Below are 21,217 nucleotides of genomic sequence, written 5' to 3'. Positions count from 1 at the left end.
GTATTAGGTGTTCTGAATCCTTTGCCTTGTGTCTTAAGAAGGGACAGAAAATATTCTTAATTTTTATTCCTACTCTAAGAAATACCTTCTATTCTTCATGAATTTTTATCTTTTTCTTCCCAGGAGTATTTTGTTGTTTCTGTGAAATCTCGAATTGTGTATCAGTGTTCAATTGAATGAAAAATAATTTGTGATTATAGCTCAGAGTGGATTCCCATAAGTAGTCATTTAGAGGTTTCCTTAAAGGGCCTATAAGCTTTAAATAGATGTTAATATGTTTAATTTTTATAAATTATGCAAACAATATAAAATACAGAAATACACACACACACACACATACACAACCCTCCCTGGTGGGCACCTCCCTGCCAAGTGATAATCAGTGTTAGAAGTTTGGTGAGTGACCTTCCAGGTGGTTTTTTTGTGTGTGTGTGTTTACCTATGTGTGTGTATATTTACATAATAGTTTATATAACAAAAGAGACCAGGTTTAAAAGCAAATATTTAAAGTTGTCACATCTCAGGTCTGACCACTCCTAAGACTATACCACTGATTTCTCATTTCCTTGTAATAATTTCATATTACTCCATTTTATTTTTTCATAAAAATTTTATTGTATACGCTTTTTTTTCTTTTCTATTTTCAGGTAACAATTATGGAGCTACAGGTAAGATAAAATCTTCATTGAATTTGAATGATAGTAGTGCATTTTTAGGAGCATTCTGTGTTTTAAGTTAAAACATAAAGAGACTATTTTATTTATTATTTTTTCCCCTTCATTCCAAGTGAGAGGAGGCGAAGATAGACTTTCTCATGTGCCCAACTAGGATCTACCTTGGCAACCCCCATCTAGAGCTGATGCCCTGCCCATCTCGTGTCAGGCTGGCAACTGAGCTATTTTTAGTACCCGAGGCAGAGGCTCCATAGGGCCATCCTCAGCCCCCAGGCCAACATGCTTGAACCAATTGAGAAGGGAAAGGAGAGAGAGGAAGAGAGAGAGAAGGGGAAGAAGAAGGGGTGGAGAAGCAGATGGTTACCTCTCCTGTGTGCCCTGACTGGGAATTGAACCTGATGCCAGGCCAACGCTCTACCACTGAGCTAACTAGCCAGGACCGAGACTTTTATTTTTAAAAATTCCCAAGCAGTGCAGAAAAGTGTCCGGTGATGAAACCCACATGCCCTTGGGACCTGACGTTTTGTTCTTTCAGACACAACTAGCACAGAAGACGACTCTGATCAGTGATTCAAAGTTGAAAGAACAGGAGTTCAGAGAACAGGTATGGGTCTGATGGGTGCCTTTTATTTTAACTACCTTGTTTAATTTACGTGAGTACGTACTTGGACCTCACTTAACTAAAAAAGAACGGATTTAATAGTTGGCTTTGCAATTTTGTTTTACATTTATAGAGGATCTCTTTCAATTTGTGATTACCTGCACTTAAACAAGAACATTTGCATGTTATTTCTAATGCTTAACATTTTGGATAACAGTTTGTGTTTGTTTAATTTGTAATAACTTAAGTTTTTAAAAAGTTATCTTTGCTTTTATCAGAGGGAAAATATATTGACATCAATCTTTTACTACTTTTTTTTAGTAGTTGAATTATCTTGACTTAATAAATATGACTTGTCCACGTGTCGTCCAGTAATTTGATTTCAATTGGACCATGTGTGCACACGCAGAAGGACAGAAGGACACACAGACATCGAACACCAGTATATGTGTTTCTGTGATGCGTGATCTTCAGTAATCTTTTTCTGGAGGAATAGTGAGGCAGGGCAGCAGGCTAAGTTTGAAGGCTGAATCTCCAGGGATATTCCAGTTTTCTTAAGTTTCAAATATATAAAAATCTTGATAATTGTTGAAACTAGCTAATGGATGGATATAGGCATGTTAATTGTGCTATACTTTCTGTATTGAGTATGTTTGAAAATTTTCGTAATAGTTTTTTAAAGAAATTCATAAAGATAAGTACAGCAAGTTCTCACTTAATATTTTTGATGGGTTCTTGAAAACAGCAACTTTAAGCAAAACAACATATAATGAAACCAATTTTACCATAGACTGATTAATATAAATAAGAGTTAAGTTCCTACAGCATATTTCTGGTCACAAAAATATTACCAAACTTCTATATAAAGACCCAGAACACTTGTAATAGTAAAAATTGAGATAAATGTGAGCTATATAAACATTTAGGAAAGGTTAATAAAAAGAAGTAAGAGAATTCTTTTTCAACCTTATTCTTCCAGCTCAGGGTCATGAGTGGCCGGAGCCTCTCCTGGCAGCTCAGGGCCCAGCGCAGGAACCCTCCGTGGGTAGGACCCCTTCGCCCTGCCATCGTAGGGCCACTCACACACACCCACACTCACCATGCCAGGACAGTGTAGACATGCCATTTCACCTAATGTGCACATCTTTGGGATGTGGAAGGAAAACTAAGTACCCTTAGGAAACCCACACATAGACGTGGAGAGAATATGCCAACTCCACACAGACAGTGGCCCTGGCCAGGAATTGATTTTTGTCCCTCGTCAGTGTTATAACAGGACGAAATGGACTGAAACAACGTTATTCGAGTACTGTGTACTAAGTCCCAGTGTTACTTTATTTTTTTCTGGTTCTCAGTGGTGCATCTTTTCTCATCTATTCCCAAGGTTACTGCTTTAAAATTCTCTTATTTACCGTCTCAAATCTTCAATTGTTCTAACATAATACATATTGTATCAGTTATTTTTGTGGTGGTAAACTACATATAACAAAATTAACCATTTGAACCATTTTTAAAACCATGCAATTCATTGACATTTACTTTATTCACAGTGTTGTGAAATTGTCACCATTATCTAGTTCCAGAACATTTTATTACCCCAAAAGGAAACTCATATCCATTGAGCAATCACTCTTCTTTACCTTCTCCCCCTAGCCCCTAGCAACCGCTAATCTGCTTTCTGGGTCTATGTTGCCTGTATTGGTTATTTAATATAAATAGAATCATATACTACATAATCCTTTTTATCGGGATTCTTTCATTGACCATGATGTTTTTAAGATTCATCCATGCTGTAGCACGTATTGGTACTACATTCCTTTCTATGGCTGAGTCATGTTTCATTGTGTGGCTGTAGACCACATTTTCTTTATCCATTCATCAGTTGATGGACATTTGGGTTGTTTCTACCTGTTGTGAAGAGTGCGGCTAGGAACATTATGTACAGTTTTTATTTGAATACCTGTTTACAGTTCTTTAGGGTATATTCCCAGGAGTGGAATTGCTAGATCATATGGGAATAGTGTGATGAACATTTTGAGAAATGACCAAACTGTTTCACATAGTGGCATCATTTTATATGCCTGCCAAAGAAGTATAAAGATCCTAATTTCTCTATGCTATGCACTCATCAACAAGTTTTGTGATTATAGCCCTCCTAATATGAAGTGGTACTTTGTTACGGTTTTAATAGGGATTTTCCTAATGAGTGATGATGTTGAGCATTTTATATCTGCTTGTATAGCTTCTTTGAAGCAATGTCTATTCAAATCCTTAGCCCTTTTTTAAAAAAAGACTTTATTTACTCATTTTAGAGAGGGGAGAGGGGGGAGGAAGAGAAAGAAGAGGGGGAGGAGCAGGAAACCTTAACTCCCATATGTGCCTTGACCACGCAAGCCTGGGGTTTCGAACCGGTGATGTCAGTGTTCCAGGTCGACATTTTATTCACTGCACTACCACAGGTCAGGCCTTAGCCCATATTTTAGTTGGGTTATTTGTTTTTAGGTTTTTGAGTTTTAAGTGTTCTTTATATATTTTGGATAGTAGACTCTTATCAGTTATATGCTTTGCAAATATTTTCTCCCATTCTGTACATTGCCTTTTTACTTTCTTGATGACGCCCTTTGAGGCACAAAAGTTTCACTTTTGTTACAGTTTAGTTTATATATTCTTTCTTTGGTTACCTAAGAAACCATTTGTATTAATTTTATTTGCCAACATGCTGTTTTCAGCATTAAAATATCTAGTGGTTACAACAATCTTTTTTTTTTTAAACATACGGTCTCCATGTGAATTTTATGATACGATTTAAATATTTATTATTTTTAGATTCACAATTTAGAAGACCGTTTGAAGAAATATGAAAATAATGTATATGCAACAACTGTGGGGACACCTTACAAAGGTAAGAACGATCTCTTATATGATGTTGTCCATGGTTATCTCTCTCTCTCTCTTTTTTTTCCTTCTTTTCCAAGTGAGAGGTGGGGAGATAGATTGACTACCACAGGCAACCCAACTGGGATCCATGTGGCAACCCCCATTTAGGGCCGATGCTGTGCTTATCTGGGGCCATGCTTACAACTGAGCTATTTTTAGCACCTAAGGCAGAGGCTTCATGGAGCCATCCTCAGCACTTGGGGCCAGTGCACTCAAACCAATTGAGCCATGGCTGCGGAAGGTGAAGAGAGGGAGAGAAAGTGAGAAGGGGAAGGGAGAGGGATGGAAGTCACCTCTCCTGTGTGCCCTGACCAGGAATAAAATCCAGGACATCCACATGCCAGGGTGACGCTCTACCACTGAGCCAATCAGTCATGTTTATCTTATTGATAGATTTATGGGTGATTTTTATTTTTGTCTTTGCTAATCTAATTCTTTACAATGAATATATTTACCTTTGTGATTCACCAATAACAGCTGGTTTTAAGGAAAGAATGGTAGTCATTTCAAACAAAATTAATGAATTTCTGTTGTTTAAAATTTTAAGGTCCTGGCCGGTTGGCTCAGTGGTAGAGCGTCAGTCTGGCGTGCAGGAGTCCCGGGTTCGATTCCCGGCCAGGGCACACAGGAGAAGCGCCCATCTGCTTCTCCACCCCTCTCCCTCTCCTTCCTCTCTGTCTCTCTCTTCTCCTCCCGCAGCCGAGGCTCCACTGGAGCAAAGTTTGTCCGAGCGCTGAGGATGGCTCTGTGGCCTCTGCCTCAGGCACTAGAATGGCTCTGATTGTGGCAGAGCGACGCCCCAGATGGGCAGAGCATCGCCCCCTGGTGGGCATGCTGGGTGGATCCCGGTCGGGCGCATGCGGGAGTCTGTCTGACTACTTCCCCGTTTCCAGCTTCAGAAAAATACAAAAAAAAAAAAATTAAATAATGCTGCAGTGTGTAAGTGAAACTGCAGGTTCCCACCTTATTCTCCATTCTCCAAATGGACCTAGTTGACAATTTATGTATATTTTTTCAGACTCTCCTGTATGTGTGCAAGAGTTTATATAATCTGCTACACACACTCATGCACACACAGTTATGTATTTCACATGCTTCTTTTTTTTTTTACTATTACAATAATGATAAAATTGCTAAATTTGAAACCAGGATTTAAAGAGAAGATAATTTTGTATGTATTTTTAGATTCAAGTTGGGGAAGGATAAGTTGGAAACATTCTCACTTTAAATAATGAAAGCTACTGACAAAGTGTTTTAAAACTTGAGCTTGAGTCTATATGTAGTTCTTCCCTTGAGATAATCTTCATTGAACACTCGTAACAAACTACCATTCTCAGCTTTACTGCCTCACTGCATTAAGGATAGTTTTATTTTGCTACACGTTATGTAAACCTTTCTGTTTTTTCGTGGGAGGAACTAGGGCCTGAAGCTAAGCCATTTTGCATTTTTTTTTTTTGTATTTTTGAAAGCGCTTATTACTATGAAATAACAGAAAAGATACTACCACACAATTTTTAATTAAATTAAATAAGGACTTGCTTTGGATTCTTTCCAAAATGCTTTTCAAAAAGCATTCGGAGGTTTCCTATGGCTCATTACAGAGAGGACTCCTGCTACAAAGATCATTTGCCACAGCTCAGTCAGCATATGTGAGTGATCCTTAATTGCCGAATCAGTGCTCAGCGGTGCATCGAAATAGTATTGATTCTTTTTGGTGGTTTCAACTTAAAAATTTCCTACATAATTTTCTTTTATTCTCAGTTTTAGATTGTAAAATGATCATACATTACTTATTTAGTAAACAACACGTACTAAGTGCCAAGCACTATTATGAAATACATTTTTGTGTATCTGCTCATTTAATCCTGTCAGCAACTCAAATCATCTGGTTCAATATGCACATTAATCTCTTCATGCTGCTGCCTTAAAGAGCAAGAGTAAAATGAGCACCCACCATGCAGGAAAAATATTAATTGCTTCTCCAGGAAAATGTCTATAAATAAGTAATCTAATGTTTAAAACAATAAAATCAGTTACTTTCTGACAAGTGAAAAAACATCGCAAACTCTCGCGTTTTCTGGCAGTCGGGAGCAGCGATTTTCCCCTGTGCTGTGAGGCCCACTGTTGTGCGCAGGGATTTTAAGACATGCAGTATCTTACTGTTTAACCAGGGACACTGACTTCTTTTCCCTTAGGTTGTCAAATTTTAAAAATGACAACAGCTAACACAACAATAGCCATTCTCTATGAATGAATCAAAATTATATCTATTTTTGTGTGTGTGAGATTGGCAAAAAACATATTGTTTTTATGTGTCACAGAATTGTAGTATTAATTAGTGTCATGAGTTGAAAAAGTTTGAAAATCTCTGATCTCGAGGGATGAAACACAAGTATTTTTCGAAGAGAAAATAAGAGTGTTATCGTTATTTAGTTTTTGGTGCTCTGTATTTGCAAAGTGTGATTTGAGTGAATTGGGTCTTTCAAAAATATATACTTTTTAAAAATGAAGGATTTCAAACACATAAATACTTGCAATGTACACATCAAGTATGAAGACTAGTTAACACCCTGACTCTGCCACCTGGAACACTGTAGTGCCTCTGAGCCTCCTGTGCTGCTCTTAAGTCTTCTCTCTGTTCTTTCCCCACAGTAACCACGCTTATCACCAGCATAAGCACAGTTTCCCCTGCAGGGGCCCAAAGCCTAGGCTCTGGTTTCTTGACAAAAACTCTCAATATGTGCTTTTACTGTCTCGGCATCCCCAGATTCCCGTTTGCCTCCACATTAATTCTGTGGTTTTATTTTCCTGTGTTTCTCTACCCCTTTTGGGATTTCTTATGGTCTTAGAATGTTTTTACACAGCATTTAGATGTTTCTTAAAAGCAGAGGGCTTTTCAGATTACCCAGTGTGCCATACTACTGGAAGTTGATGCAAGTATAGACTTCACATAATACATGATTATGAAATTATTCAGATTAAGGTTTGTCATAGTGTGACTTCATATATCTAAACTGTAAATATAGTCTTTAATTTTAGATTGAAATAGAACTTACTAGATAAACTATAACTTTTTTATTATAGTCTTTTTAAGATGTTGAATCAGAATCTTTGAAAACCATTATAATGACATTAATATTTCATGCATTTTCAAGTTATTTTATTTATCCTGTGTTCAAAAACAATTTTGAAAACTTGATTTAAAAAAAAAAGAAAACTTGATTTAAACTTAGTGCTTCTAGGTTTGAAATACTAGAAAAACTAGAATACTAGCCTGAGATGCTAAAGTCTTAATAAAATAAAAATAATTGTTAATTTTAGTAATTGTAGACTATCTGAAGCCAATGCATAATATTTAAGAGAGAAAACCAGTTAAGGAATTTTTGTATTTCCTAAGTATAATCTTTTAAAATTGTCCTGCCAGAAGGAGGAAGAAGAAGAGGAAGAAAAAATGTGAGAAATAAGATTGCTATAATAATTCTTGTTTTCTCTTACAAGGGAAGAATGCCCGTCAGAATGCTTTGTGTATATACAATACAGAACCATGCAATTTAGTATAATTAATACAAGAATGATGCGTATCTTTGTTCAGTTGGTTTTTAGTTTGTCTATTTTCTAAGCAATAAATAGTGTATCTAGTTTTATCTTTACAACTCGATGTGTTTTTTATTTGACAGGTGGCAATTTGCACCATACTGATGTCTCACTCTTTGGAGAACCTACCGAGTTTGAGTATTTGCGAAAAGTGCTTTTTGAGTATATGATGGGTCGTGAGACTAAGGTATAAATCAAGTCTGGTGATTTGGCATTTAGCTTAACTTTAAAGGAAATATGTCCCCTTTTTAATATTCATGTTGATTCCGTATGTCTACTATTAACAGACTATATGTGCTCATAGTAGGTACCTGTGTCCTTGCTTTTAATTGACAGAAGTCAGTGAGATTTTGCTTATATTGCTTGCATTGATAAAATATTAATTTTAAAAGTCCTGTTGCTAAATACTAAAATTTAAAATGTCATTAACTTAATACTTTGTGAAGCATGTGGCTATTTTTATTTTTGCCTTTAGACCCTAAAGTTAGGATGATAGATCTCATTGTCCTGGAGGCTTCAGGATAGTGTGGACATATTGGAAATGGTCATAATTAAGAATGACAACTTAGGGATATTTAGAAATATTTTATATTAGTCACTGTAAGAAAATCATTCCCTCACTCAAGGAATGACCACATCAGAAGAATGATAAGACTTGGCTAATTTGTTTTTTAGAATGTTAAATGTATTGGAAGGTCCTTGAGTCTAGAGTCTTGTCTTATTCTTATTTATATCCCTTACAGTGCTTTTAAAAGAGCCTTAGGTTGGACTTTTGGTAAATATATCTTGAATTGAATTGAATGCACTTAGGGAAAATCATGAATCTTTCCTCAAACAAAACTTTCCATTTAAAGCAATGACTGTTTCTGATACTGTTTGAAGTTTTTACCTACGTGAACTTTTACGTTGTCTGTATACCTTGGCTGAAAATGGGATAACGAGTTTTCCATTTGTAGAAGCAATCCATGTTTTAATTTATGGGTCTGTGGGGTTTACCGAGTCATAGGTTGCTAAGCCAGTTCAGGGATTGATATGAAATATATTTAAAATCTGAATAGTAAGAGCATAAGAAAAATATCTTAAAAGAATATTATGAATTTATGGATTATAGATTCAACCAAACACTAGGAGTTATCAGGCTAGAAGTCATTTGAGTCCTTCAAATCTGTAGAAATCTCATTTCATTGTATCAAGTAGTTTCAAATTAAAGTAATAATTAGTGTGATCCTGAACATGTATCACAAGAGGAACCTATTAAATCACAGTGATTCAGTGTCTTTGTTTCCGAAGGACATTTTTTTAATTCAAAGGATAACTAAAACAAATTTTTTCCTTATCTGTTTAAAACAAAGCTAATGAAATATAACTTTCGCTTATTAAGTCTTTATTGGGTAGCAGCCTGTGTTTGAGGTGAAGTGAATAATACAATAGTTTGTTACCTTGTTATTGCAGGGAAGGTGAAAGGGCCTTTTAAAAAATAGCCTCTCAAAACTTTGCTACTTTGTTTCATTTGTGAATCTAAAACTATGATTCCTGTGTTGTTGCAAACAAATTACTTAACCTGTTCTTGGTCTGCGAAATGAAGAGGCTGACTACCTCGACTTGTTTCTTCCGGAGGTTGTGAGTGTGTGTGGGATGAGATCTCTAGAGTCACGTCCTCCGAAGAGAGACCCAGCAGAAACAAATGATGGATTCTGGGCAGTGCCAGTCCAGCTGGGTGTAAGCTAGTGTTTTCAGGGCTTTGCAGTGAGTTTTAGGATGCAACTTGGGAGACAGCTGAAAGGGATGTCCTCGAGGCATAGGAGACCCATCTAGCACCTGGCTGGGGTCCCTGTTGAGGGCTCTCTCTGGTTTTCATCTTCACCCTGCAGTGTGTTTTTCTAGTCATTAAAAATGATGAGTAGTCTGTCATTCTGAAGTCACATTTTACAGGTAAATATTGAAAATTGGTAGCAGATTTTCCATTTAATTTACAGTATATTTATTGAGCACTTATTACCTGTGGCCTTTTGTTTATCACCAGGGTCGACAGGGCGATGAAATTTGACACCATCCTAACTTTAAGGAGTTTACCATATACAGATGCTCCTTGACTTTCGGTGGGGTTACTTCCTGTTAACCCATCGCAAGCTGAAAATATCTTCAAAAATGCAGTTAAGATACTACCTAAGGGGAGGGGGAGGGGCACAGAGAACTAGATAGAGGGTGACGGAGGACAATCTGACTTTGGGCGAGGGGTTTGCAACATAATTTGATGACAAAATAACCTAGACATGTTTTCTTTGAATATATGTACCCTGATTTATTAATGTCATCCCATTACCATTAATAAAAATTTATTTAAAAAAAAAAAAAGATACTACCTAAGCTACTGAACATCATAGCTGTGTCTAGCTACCTTAAACGTGCTCAGAGCATTTACATTAGCCTGTAGTTGGGCAAAATCATCACAAGCCTGTTACATAATCAAGCGTTGAATATTTCATGTTATTTATTAAGCATATTGCTTTCACACCGTCTTAAAGTTGAAGAATCATTTAAGTCGTAACATTGTAAGCCAGGATCTGTCTATAGAAGGGAAGGGGCGCTGTTCTCAGGTGAGCATCATGTGATGCTGTCAAGATAAGCACGAGTCTTCATGTTTACTTGTGGGAAGGTCAGGGAAGACACCATGGAGAAGCATGTGTGTCTGTTGGACTTAAAATAGGGGCTTAGATTCTGATAGATGAGCTCAGATAGGAGGGAAAGCCCAGACAGAAGGTCAAGGCCGGAAATTTGGTGTGGGTTTCGGAAGACATGCAGTCTGGTCCAACTGAAACCCTGGGTCTGTGAGGTGGGGGCGCCTGCGCAGGGCTGCAGTGGGCGGGGCCTGGGGGTGTTCAGTTTCACCCGGGGCTGCTGTAGCCTGCAGGGTTCTGAGTCGGGGTGGACAAGATCAGAGCTGTTTTTAGACGTATGTTTTGCTGACTTGTCCAATTTTTACACATTAATAAAGAATTTGAAATGGAGACCAGATTATGGCTTTAGAATGAGCCAGAGATCTATTGTGGCCTCTGCAATTCGATCTTCGTCTGCAGTTGTTTCCTGTCTCGCAGGGTCTGTGTGTCACCCCACCTGTGTTTCTTCATCTGCCTTTGCACACAGTGTATTTAATTTTATGAGGCAGACGATTTTTTTAAGGCCACATGTAGGACGCACATTCTTATAGTATGAAGTTAAATAAGGCCCCTTCTTTCTTCTGTTCTTGCACTCTCTTTTTCTTGGGATTTGATCCTTTGTGTTATTATTTGTACTAAAATTCAGCCTGTTCTTCTTTACAGTAGCCATTGTTTCTACACCCTCACTTTTGCTAAAGCCTCTCCCTGAAGCGAGCCTGGCAGCAGAGTTCACTTCTGGGCCAGGCGCTGGTTGCCCTTTCCCTGACTCCAGGGCCCGAGGAGAGTGTGTAGAGAGTAGGCGGTCTGGTTCTTTCCAGGGTGTGGCAGGGAGCTGCCTTCCCCAGTAAGGTGTTCTCTGGCATGCCCGGGAAGAGCTGTAAGTCTTTACTGGGCAGTCAGCTGCAAACTGGTGAAAGTGCCGGCTTTCCCATTTATCATTGTCCAGAAACGTGAACAGATACTAGCTACAGTTCTTCTTTGTTTTTTGTTTTGACAGACATGCTTGTGTGTCCTTGCATATGTGGTTTCATAGTGAGTATAAATGGACCTTTTGGGTTCTTTGAACTTTAGAAGCTTATTGGAATTAAAGAAATTCTTATAATTATAAATTCCTGAATTTTTGATTTTTGTTGTTTCCTAAAAGCAGCATTCATAGATAGACCAGAAAACATTTGGGATTGCCCCAAAGGTTCAGAAGAAGTCACTGACAGGCAGTGCTTCGCGTCCCTGCCGTCAGCTCAGGCCACATGCGCTCCGGTGCTAGACCTCAGCCCAGCAGTTCAGGGGAGGGGGAGGGTTTCCATGGGGTGTTCTGTGGGGTGCCTTTGGGGCCCCAAGGGCAGTTGTTGTCAATGGTACCATTTTGATCAGAAGATGGCAGAGGCACAAAAGGAAAAGAAAGAAGAGGATTGAAATGAAAATCCTGCCAGGTTGGGGTTTCTGTTATTAGTTGACCTATATCTAGTATCAGAAATATGTAAAGTGCCTTGCCTAGGCTTAGCACGTAATAGGAATTTTAAAAGCATTAGTTTCTTTTCTTCCTGGAAATAATTATACCTTTTTTCCTAATGGTGTGAGTTTCCAAAGTTTTGGTCAGCTCTATTGTGTCATCTTTTCCTCAGTGACCTTCTCTGGTCTGTCCCCTGTCCCCACCCCCCACGATGCACACAAGGAGTGTTCGAGTCGGCTGTCTGGGTGTCCTCCCTCTCTGTAGAAACCCTTGGGAGAGCACCAGCACCTGAATTTGTATGTAAGCTCTAAATTTGTTGTCCTACTTATTTCACAAGTGGTATCTTCTTTCCTCTGTTTCCCTCAAAACATCTCATCTTGATACAAAATAGGGAATTTCAACCCTTGAGGAGAATTTTCCACGAGCTTAGGAGTGACAGTCTGACTTACGGTATATTTATTTAGATCTGCACAATTTTTTATCTTGTTTTGCAAGCCACCATGTGTAATGTTTGAGTCATCATGTTTTCTACCAAACAAAACATCTTGTGTTTATTTAAGATGTAATTTGTATTTCTGTGAGGTTGATGTGCTGCATGTCTGAAAGTGCCTACTGAGCATGTTCATGTTCATGCAGTAGCCCATGTGTACGAGATATATGATGTGATTCAGAGAAAGCCGAATGGGGGGTATCTAATTCTGATTATTTAGAGGCTATGTTTTGCAAATACATCACTTACTTTAGAGATTTCTACAAATAAAAAGCCTTATAAAATAAATGAGTAAGGTTCATCTTAATAAGACAAAGGGGCCAAGAGGATTAGAACTTTATATAGCTTCATGCTATTGTAAATACATCTTCTTGAAATAATATCAATCAGACATTGTGAGGAGTCCTTTTAAATTAAAGTTCGAGTGTTGGCTGTTACTTCCTTGACTGATACCTTCACATCATACTTCTTTGGTTGTGGCTTCCATCCAGCGCACTAAAGAATCTCACCAGCAGCACGTCAGAACGGGTCAGGACTGAAGCTCTGGCGTCTGTCGGTGATCGCCTCTTGTTTCTCTTGCAGACCATGGCAAAAGTCATAACCACTGTACTGAAGTTCCCTGATGATCAGACTCAGAAAATTTTGGAAAGAGAAGGTGATCGACCAACGGTAAGCTTTAAAAGTATGTTACGGGTAGAAGATGACTTTATCTTTTCTATTTATATTCTGGGTTATTTACAAAACTTTGAGTTGGTAAAAGAAATGTAAAATTTAAAGTTTTTGTTATACTGTAGCCTGACAAATGAGAGTGAATCCACATAAATAAAGTTTAGCTTCGGGCAGATATGAATGGGTGTCCTCGAGGAAAAAATAGTCTTATTTCACAGCATATGTGAGGGGGACACCCATGTGCACTATGTGGGATTTCTAGAATTTGGGCTATATATGGAAAGGTTAGAAAAGATTGATTCTGGTATATCCAGTACATATATCCTGGTGTTTCAGAGATTACAGTTTTTTTTTATTCTACTTGATTGATATTCAACTATACAATAATTCTGAGTGAAAAATTTAAACATTTTTGAACTTTTGACATACTCTACAAGGAAATGTAGATAACTGAACTATTATAAACTTTTGTGTGAAGTCAGCAGTGATTAAAATGAAACACACACTTCATAAATTACACAAAATTCTCTGTACCTAACTTCTTGCTCTGAACCAGGACTTCAGAAGAGCCGTTCTAAGCAGAGTGAAAGTGTGAAGTCTTGTGTTGCCCCTGGCTTTCTTCCTGCTGCCTTTTCCTTTCTTACAATTAGCCTGCAGTACCTCCACGGCCTCCCCTAGCTCCTTACCTAGTTCACGGTCTCAGTATTGCTCCTCTCTTCTCTCCTCTCTGAAGCACGAAAAGATCTCCTTAGTGTTGAGTTTGCCTGCTCCAGTAAGGACTAAGCCAATAAGTTGTTACCTCCCAAAGCATCCCGTCTTACTTAGACAAACTGTGAATGTGTCTTAGAACTAAGCCCAAACTCTGGTGATAGCTAGAAGGTGGCAGGCTTTCCCTTCCAGGCAAAGTAGCCCTAACACTTCCCAGCTCTGCACAAAGTTCCTTTCCTCTGACCCAGTGTGCAGGCGCAGTCCTGATGGCAGCCCGGTACCTTGGGCACATTCGGACTCCCTGGTTTCTGCTTGCGCTTGCGCGCACGTGTGTGTGTGTGTGTGTGTGTGTGCGCGCGCGCGTGTGTGTTTGTGTGTAGCACTCATTCCTCTTTGATATCTAGTGGCTTGAAAAGCATTGCTATACCTCTGTAGTTATTTGTGATTATAAATATTTTTGATAAAGAAGTATGTCACTATAATGTCCTTTATGAACAGAGAACGTTAGTAAAATTTTTAGTGAATAGCTAATTCTATACTCATGTAGTCACAAAGTAGAAGTTTTTCTCTTCACTGAGCAAAACAACTGTGTCTCTGAAAATAAAGAACTCCAGTACTGGTAGAGCTGTTGACGTGATTCTCTCATTATGGCCCAGTTTAAGAAAATATTTTTACATGGTATATAAACAGTTCACTATCTTTGTTCATTCTCCCACGGACTCTTTATCATCTTACTGTTGGAGCGTGGCACACTCTCCTGGTGCTGTTGGGCTCCATTTGGTCAGGACAGGCTCTGCAGAAAAGACTTCTCCTCGGTCACTGCTTGGCAGCGTGTTAGAAACATTTCTCCTCGTCCCATCCGTGTGCACATGCAGTCGCAGTTTGCTTTGTCTGGAGGGAAACTATTGATAATTGAATTGATATACGTAAATAGTGAATCATGTACAACTTTTTAAAGCAGACAGAAAAGTTGTGGATTTTTTTTAAGTTTAATTAAAAGTAAATATTGGGGCCCTGGCGTGTGGATGTCCCGGGTTCGATTCCCAGTCAGGGCACACAGGAGAAGTGACCTCTGCTTCTCAGAGCGGTGGAGAAGCAGAGGGCCACTTCCCTAGAACAACTGTTTTCCTCTTCTCGGCTTTTAGCTTGTTGTGCCTCTTATTTCATTTTGTGGTGGATTAGGTAGGTTAGTTGGTCAGAGTAGACTGGACATTTGAGTGAATACAAAGTGTCTTTGGCTTGTCCAATTGTTTTTTTGCTGAGTAAAATTGCCCTAGAAGTACACCATCAGATTTTTTTAAAGGAGAATGTCATTTGTTATTTCGGATAACTTCATTAAGAAAGTTTGTTTATTCATTAGTAAAGTATAGTTGACATACAGTATTATAGAAAGTTTATTTTAAGCAACTGCTAAGTCATCTCTTGGAATTGAGAGGTTCTTTTGTTATATGGAAATTTCTTTTAAAAAGTATTTCTACAAATACATTTTTCTCCCTAGAGTGCTGGCGAACTTAGTGACATAGTTAGTGTAGATGCTATGTTCTTGATGACTCCATTAAAAGAAAATTTTCTTCCCTTGATGAAAAGGTTGGCTCATTTTCTTTCCCCATCCGCTTTAGTCATTTTAGAAACTGACCTTCTGTTGACTCTGTTTTGGCTTTGCTTTCGCGCTGAGCCTTCGTTTTGTGTCGAGTTCTTGCTTAGTGCTTCCCTGGACCAGTCTTGTTCTTCAGTTAATGTTTCTCACAGCTCTCCCTTTGTGTGGAATTTTAAAAATCTCCTCTGAATTAATGAAATCATAAAAACTTTTGCACATTGTTAGGCTCAAATCGCTTCTTTTCCAGGGGAGTCTTAGCTCTCTCTGTATGGTCTCAGTAGGTGCATGCGAGGTGGATTCAGGAAACATGCATGGTGGTGCATAGCGACAGATACCACACCGCGGATTTGTTATCTTAGAAATAGTTTTGACTCTTGATTTTTAAAAAATAATTATGTAATAAGTGATCATTGTCAAAATACATTGCAAACAATTCAGAAACAAACATAGGAAGGGAGGTTTTTATTATCTTCAGCCTCCCAACTGTTTCCACCGTGCCAAGATTGACTTTGTTAATTGTGTGGGGAATATCCCCAGGTTTTCTAAGCTTTATTAATATGTTAATAATTATTCCTTTATCATTTAATGATTTTCTTTTATAAAAATGAGAGTATGTAGCAGCTTTTTTCACTTACTATATTTTTATATTATGCTACCTCATTGCAAATAGATCTACCTCATTCTTTCTGATGGCTGATTGTCTGATTGTATGGACGTCCTACACTTTAGTTCACCAAATTGTATGGCTGTGCTACAGCTTAGTTCACCATTTCCTATCATAGGCACTCAGGTGGTTTCCCATTATTCAGCATTTATGAGCATAGATGTGGGAACATCCATATACCTATATTTTATAAGTTTTCCAATATGATGATATTATTATTATTATTATTATTATTGTGTTGTGTGTGTTGCAGATATTATTTTCTAGTTTGCCTTTTGATTTTGCTGCTTTTTTACTAACTTCATATTTAGTATAACAAACAGAATTATATTTCTGAGATTGGTCACATTATCAAGAATAGACTCAGATTTTATAGAACAACACCTTTTTTTGCTGATACTGTTTTAAAACAAACCAGGAAGCTAATTAATAATCTTGGCTTACGACCATCCTAAAACAGGACATAGACTTTATTTAAGAAGGTTGCTGGCCTGACCAGGCGGTGGCGCAGTGGATAGAGCATCGGACTGGGATGCGGAAGTACCCAGGTTCGAGACTCCGAGGTCGCGCGCGGGCTCATCTGGCTTGAGCAAAGAGCTCGCCAGCTTGGACCCAAGGTCGCTGGCTCCAGCAAGGGGTTACTCGGTCTGCTGAAGGCCCACGGTCAAGGCACATGTGAGAAAGCAATCAATGAACAACTAAGAAGTCACAATGCGCAACGAGAAACTGATGATTGATGCTTCTCATCTCTCTCTGTTCCTGTCTGTCTGTCCCTGTCTATCTCTGCCTCTGTAAAAAAAAAAAAAAAAAAAAAAAAAAAAAAAGAAGGTTGCTGAATTAAAAACTGAATCTGAAATTGGGTTTCTTTGAATGGAAATTTTGAGTGGATCATCATTCCATTCCTGATGTACTGTTGAATTACAAGAGAACTATTTATTCAGTGATAAAACTGGCATATTTTAGGAATGACACTGTGACATATAGATACACTGTAGTCATATTCATCAGTATTTCCTCATAGCCTCTTGATGGGCAGTTGAGATTATATAAATCAAATTTAAATGTGTACTTTAATGGAATTATGAAATAAATCTTTTTATAAAGAAAATAATCATACTCTAATTGAGTACATATAAATATGTACTTAAAGTGTGAAGTACATCTTTAATTATGCGGTTTAAATTTTTAAGTTAAGTTATAAGTAAAATTTCCGCTACATCATATGTTATGTTTACTTGGGATAGGAGGGAGGTATTATAGATTCCTTATACTTTGCCTATACTTCCTTAATTTGGGAAAATTTAAGGAATATTTTAGTACAGTCTGTTTAATCCTTTGAAGTTCATACACACATATAGTCTATGTGTTATATTGTCTTACAACTAACCCATTAAGCTTTTTCTCTTCCTGGCTTTGTAGTACGCTTCACCTCGCAGTGGTATCTTCTGAGTAACCATCAGTCTGTGCTTAGTTAACATGTGGTGAGTGAAGAATCATGTCTTGTGTCTTCTGTGCAAAAATCAAATGTATTGCATGATACTAACCATTTTGCTGGAATTCTTTTGCTTTTTTGTTTAATATATGATTTTGCTATGGGTTAATATATGTATTTTCTGTTAATTCAGTTCTATAGAGTAATACTATATAGTGATTAATAATCATCACCATCTGTAAGATTATATAGTTTTAGGAAATTTTAGTTCTTTAAATAGTACTTGAGTTTCATAATTGCTCTTTGAAATTTTGTTAAAGAATGCAAAAAAGTATTTATGTATTTTATATTCTTTTTAGTTTTTTATTTCCTAAGAATGTTCAGTGAAGTCAATAAAGATTTTGAGAGAGAAATGAAAAATCGTTTTCTAGGTAAAAGTGAAGTGATATATTTCACAAAGCCAGATTTTAAAAGTAAAGCACTTCAGAGTTGAGGATACTCTGAGATAAATGAAAACTAGTAAAGTTGATTTAAAAATAAATGCAGTTTTATTACTTCTGGAATCATACAGTTTAATAAAATAAGGCAATTGTTCTGAGGAGACCCTTAGGCAGCTTGCTTTAATTGAAGGTGGCCATTTCTAATTAACATAGTATTACAACAGAGGCACCTAAAATATTTCAAAGCAGTTGACTGTTTTTACTTTTTATGCACCCCTCCAAAGCCCTCCACATATTATTCATGTGGTTAGCTTGATTTAGCACCTCCTAAAATTTAGGGTTCATTTTCACAAATCACAAATAACCTGGATCACAATTAATTAGAGCTGAATTATAATTAAAGATTTTCTGCGATTGTTAATTTGGCAACTATTCAGCTAACATTATCAAGGTTTAAAATGCATATACATGTAGCATTTTAAAAAACTTTAGCTTTAAAAATCCTTTATGCCTACATTTGAGTCTTATTTTGATTTTAATATATATCCATTAACTTTTTTTAGTAATTACCTATAATTATCTTCAATCATGTAAATCCCATATCTAACTCAGTAAGTCTTAAATTTTTCTTTTTTAATAATATAAATATCACACCAAGCTTGTTATATTATTGCATTTAAATGTCATAATCACTGGAAGTGATTGCTATGTAGCATTTCTATTCACTGAGTAGTTGATTGTCTCCTCAACTTTTAGTTTGAGAAATTTAAACTAAAAATTAGAAAAATGGTACAATAAACACTTATATACCCTTACCTGTATCCACCAGTTATTAACATTTTGCCAAATTTTTTTCACTTTTGCTCTCTCTTGCTTTTTCTCTCCGAGTGTATTTCCATCTGTGACATTTGACAGTTGCTTGCTAACAGACTATGCTAGCAAATATCTTTAAGAACAAGAGCTTTTTCTACATACTCATAATCTCTCTCAAGATATTTAATACTGTGCCTGACCTGTGGTGGCGCAGTGGATAAAGCGTCGACCTGGAAATGCTGAGGTCGCCGGTTCGAAACCCTGGGCTTGCCTGATCAAGGCACATATGGGAATTGATGCTTCCAGCTCCTCCCCCCTGTCTCTTTCCTCTCTCTCTCTCTCTCTCTCTCTCTCTCTCTGTCTCTCCTCTCTCTCTCTCTCTCTCTCTGTCTCTCCCTCTCCTCTCTAAAATGAATAAATAAAAAAAAAATTTAAAAAGATATTTAATACTAACATAAAACTGTTATCCAGTATATATTAAATATTTACATTTTTTTCAGTTTTCCAAGGAATGACTTTCATAATTTTTTCAAATTCCAAGATCCATTCAAAGATTGCACATTGCCCTGGCCGGTTGGCTCAGCGGTAGAGCGTCGGCCTAGCGTGCGGAGGACCCGGGTTCGATTCCCGGCCAGGGCACACAGGAGAAGCGCCCATTTGCTTCTCCACCCCTCCGCCGCGCTTTCCTCTCTGTCTCTCTCTTCCCCTCCCGCAGCCAAGGCTCCATTGGAGCAAAGATGGCCCGGGCGCTGGGGATGGCTCTGTGGCCTCTGCCTCAGGCGCTAGAGTGGCTCTGGTCGCAACATGGCGACGCCCAGGATGGGCAGAGCATCGCCCCCTGGTGGGCAGAGTGTCGCCCCTGGTGGGCGTGCTGGGTGGATCCCGGTCGGGCGCATGCGGGAGTCTGTCTGACTGTCTCTCCCTGTTTCCAGCTTCAGAAAAATGAAAGAAAAAAAAAAACACAAAACAAAACAAAACAAAAAAAACAAAGATTGCACATTGCAGTTTATTGTCACGTTTTTCTAGTCTCTCCTTTAAATCAGGAAACTTCTCCCCACTCTCTTTGTGTTCCATGACATGGACATTGCTCAGCATTATCGAGTCATGCGTGAGCTTCCTCCCGCAACAGCGCAAGCTCGGGTTTTTTCTCATCTCATCTAGATTTTTAGGGCCAACATAATTGTTGAGCTAATTTTATAAGTAATATACTATTGGAGGTGCATCATAAGTAGTGGACTATATTGTTCATTTACAAATTGAGAAGACTATAAAACTTTCTCTTTCCACTAAATATATGAAAGTTTGTCTCTATTACTTAAGCTTATTCAAGGTGATTATTTTAATGGCTTTTGTTTTTAACCTCATACTTGACCTTAGCATTGTAATCAGAGAAACCTTATTAGGAAGGTTTAGCACCATTTCTCACAACATTTTATGTGTTTAAAATTAAGCGTGTTAATTTTAGATGAGGCATAGCTTTCCACACCACAACGCTGTTGGTCCTCCCTGCCATGCGCACAGCCCGGAGAATCGTGTGAGGACATCCACACAGCAGGGAGAGGGAGGGGCGCCTTCTCTTTGCGTCAGTCTGCACTGCTGCCTCCTAGAGAGAGTCCCCCAGGCCAGCGCTGTGCGCCTGGCTCTCCCAGTTATGACTCGGCAGCATTCCCTACATGGTGAGGGGTTGCAGATTCGGTGTCACTCACAAAGACTGGTTTTCAGGCCTCCTAGCGCTAGGTCAGATCATTCCAAGGACATGGATTATTTTTTAGAAGATTTCTGTAGGATTTAATACTTAGAATATCTCTACTTCAATCCCCAGGCCATAGAATATAATTTAATTTTAACTTGAATCGACTAATCTCCCAATAAGTTGTCTTTGAAGGTTTTTTTTTCCTTTATCCTGTTTGCCTTTATCTCTTGCAGCCGTGGTTTCGCTCTTCATCGTGAAGAAAGGGGCAGAGGGATGGCGGTCAAGGCGGGGAGCTGTCCGTCGTGGTCCCTGAGAAGCCAGCTGCTGTCCGGGGCCCTCCGCGCAGCCAGAGGACCAGGACACTGACCCCGGCTCTCGGACGCAGTGCAGACAGCCTTTAAAATAGGTTGGATTGGTGGAGAAATGGTGATAGTTTTTCTCTTTTTCTTTGTCTTTTCTTTGTTGGGAAGAGTTTTATGTTGTTTAAAAATTTTTGAATAACTTCACCTGATTTATGAGCTCATAATGTTTCTTTCTCCCATTCTTTTTGTCCCTCTTTTAAAAGAACTGCTTGCCTCTTTTCTATTTATTTTTAGAGTGACTTTTTAAAAAAAGACTTGTGCAATACATTTTGAGGTGAAACTTAGTGGAATTTTTTCTGAAAAATTAGAGCCTTTAATTGACTATCTGATCCAGATTGACTTGTTGAATATTTACTAAAGACTAGTTAAGTTATGACATATGATCAATCCAAACAGCAGTACCTCATTGTTTACTTAGCTTTTGTACTTATATTTT

General features: G+C 38.0%; 1 protein-coding gene across 4 annotated transcripts in view; it reads left to right on the top strand.

Moving 5' to 3' along the window:
- Positions 1–20,966, top strand: part of GOLGA4 (golgin A4) — a 97,046-nt gene extending 76,080 nt beyond the window's left edge. For 3 of the 4 annotated variants that reach the window (XM_066245687.1, XM_066245684.1, XM_066245688.1), the window contains 7 exons: positions 648–668; positions 1,210–1,278; positions 4,102–4,177; positions 7,890–7,993; positions 12,986–13,072; positions 17,461–17,522; positions 20,653–20,966. In XM_066245687.1, the coding sequence (XP_066101784.1) occupies positions 648–668; positions 1,210–1,278; positions 4,102–4,177; positions 7,890–7,993; positions 12,986–13,072; positions 17,461–17,490 (387 nt within the window). In that variant the 3' untranslated portion in view covers positions 17,491–17,522; positions 20,653–20,966. The remainder of the gene's footprint in view (positions 1–647; positions 669–1,209; positions 1,279–4,101; positions 4,178–7,889; positions 7,994–12,985; positions 13,073–17,460; positions 17,523–20,652) is intronic. The other variant, XM_066245686.1, reaches the window with a different exon arrangement.
- The last annotated feature ends 251 nt before the right edge of the window (positions 20,967–21,217 follow it).

This window comes from Saccopteryx bilineata, chromosome 10 (assembly GCF_036850765.1).
Source record: "Saccopteryx bilineata isolate mSacBil1 chromosome 10, mSacBil1_pri_phased_curated, whole genome shotgun sequence".
In the NCBI taxonomy this organism is placed as follows: domain Eukaryota; kingdom Metazoa; phylum Chordata; class Mammalia; order Chiroptera; family Emballonuridae; genus Saccopteryx; species Saccopteryx bilineata.
The sequence above is the reverse complement of the archived record's forward strand: the minus strand, read 5'-3'. Positions and strand labels throughout refer to the sequence as shown.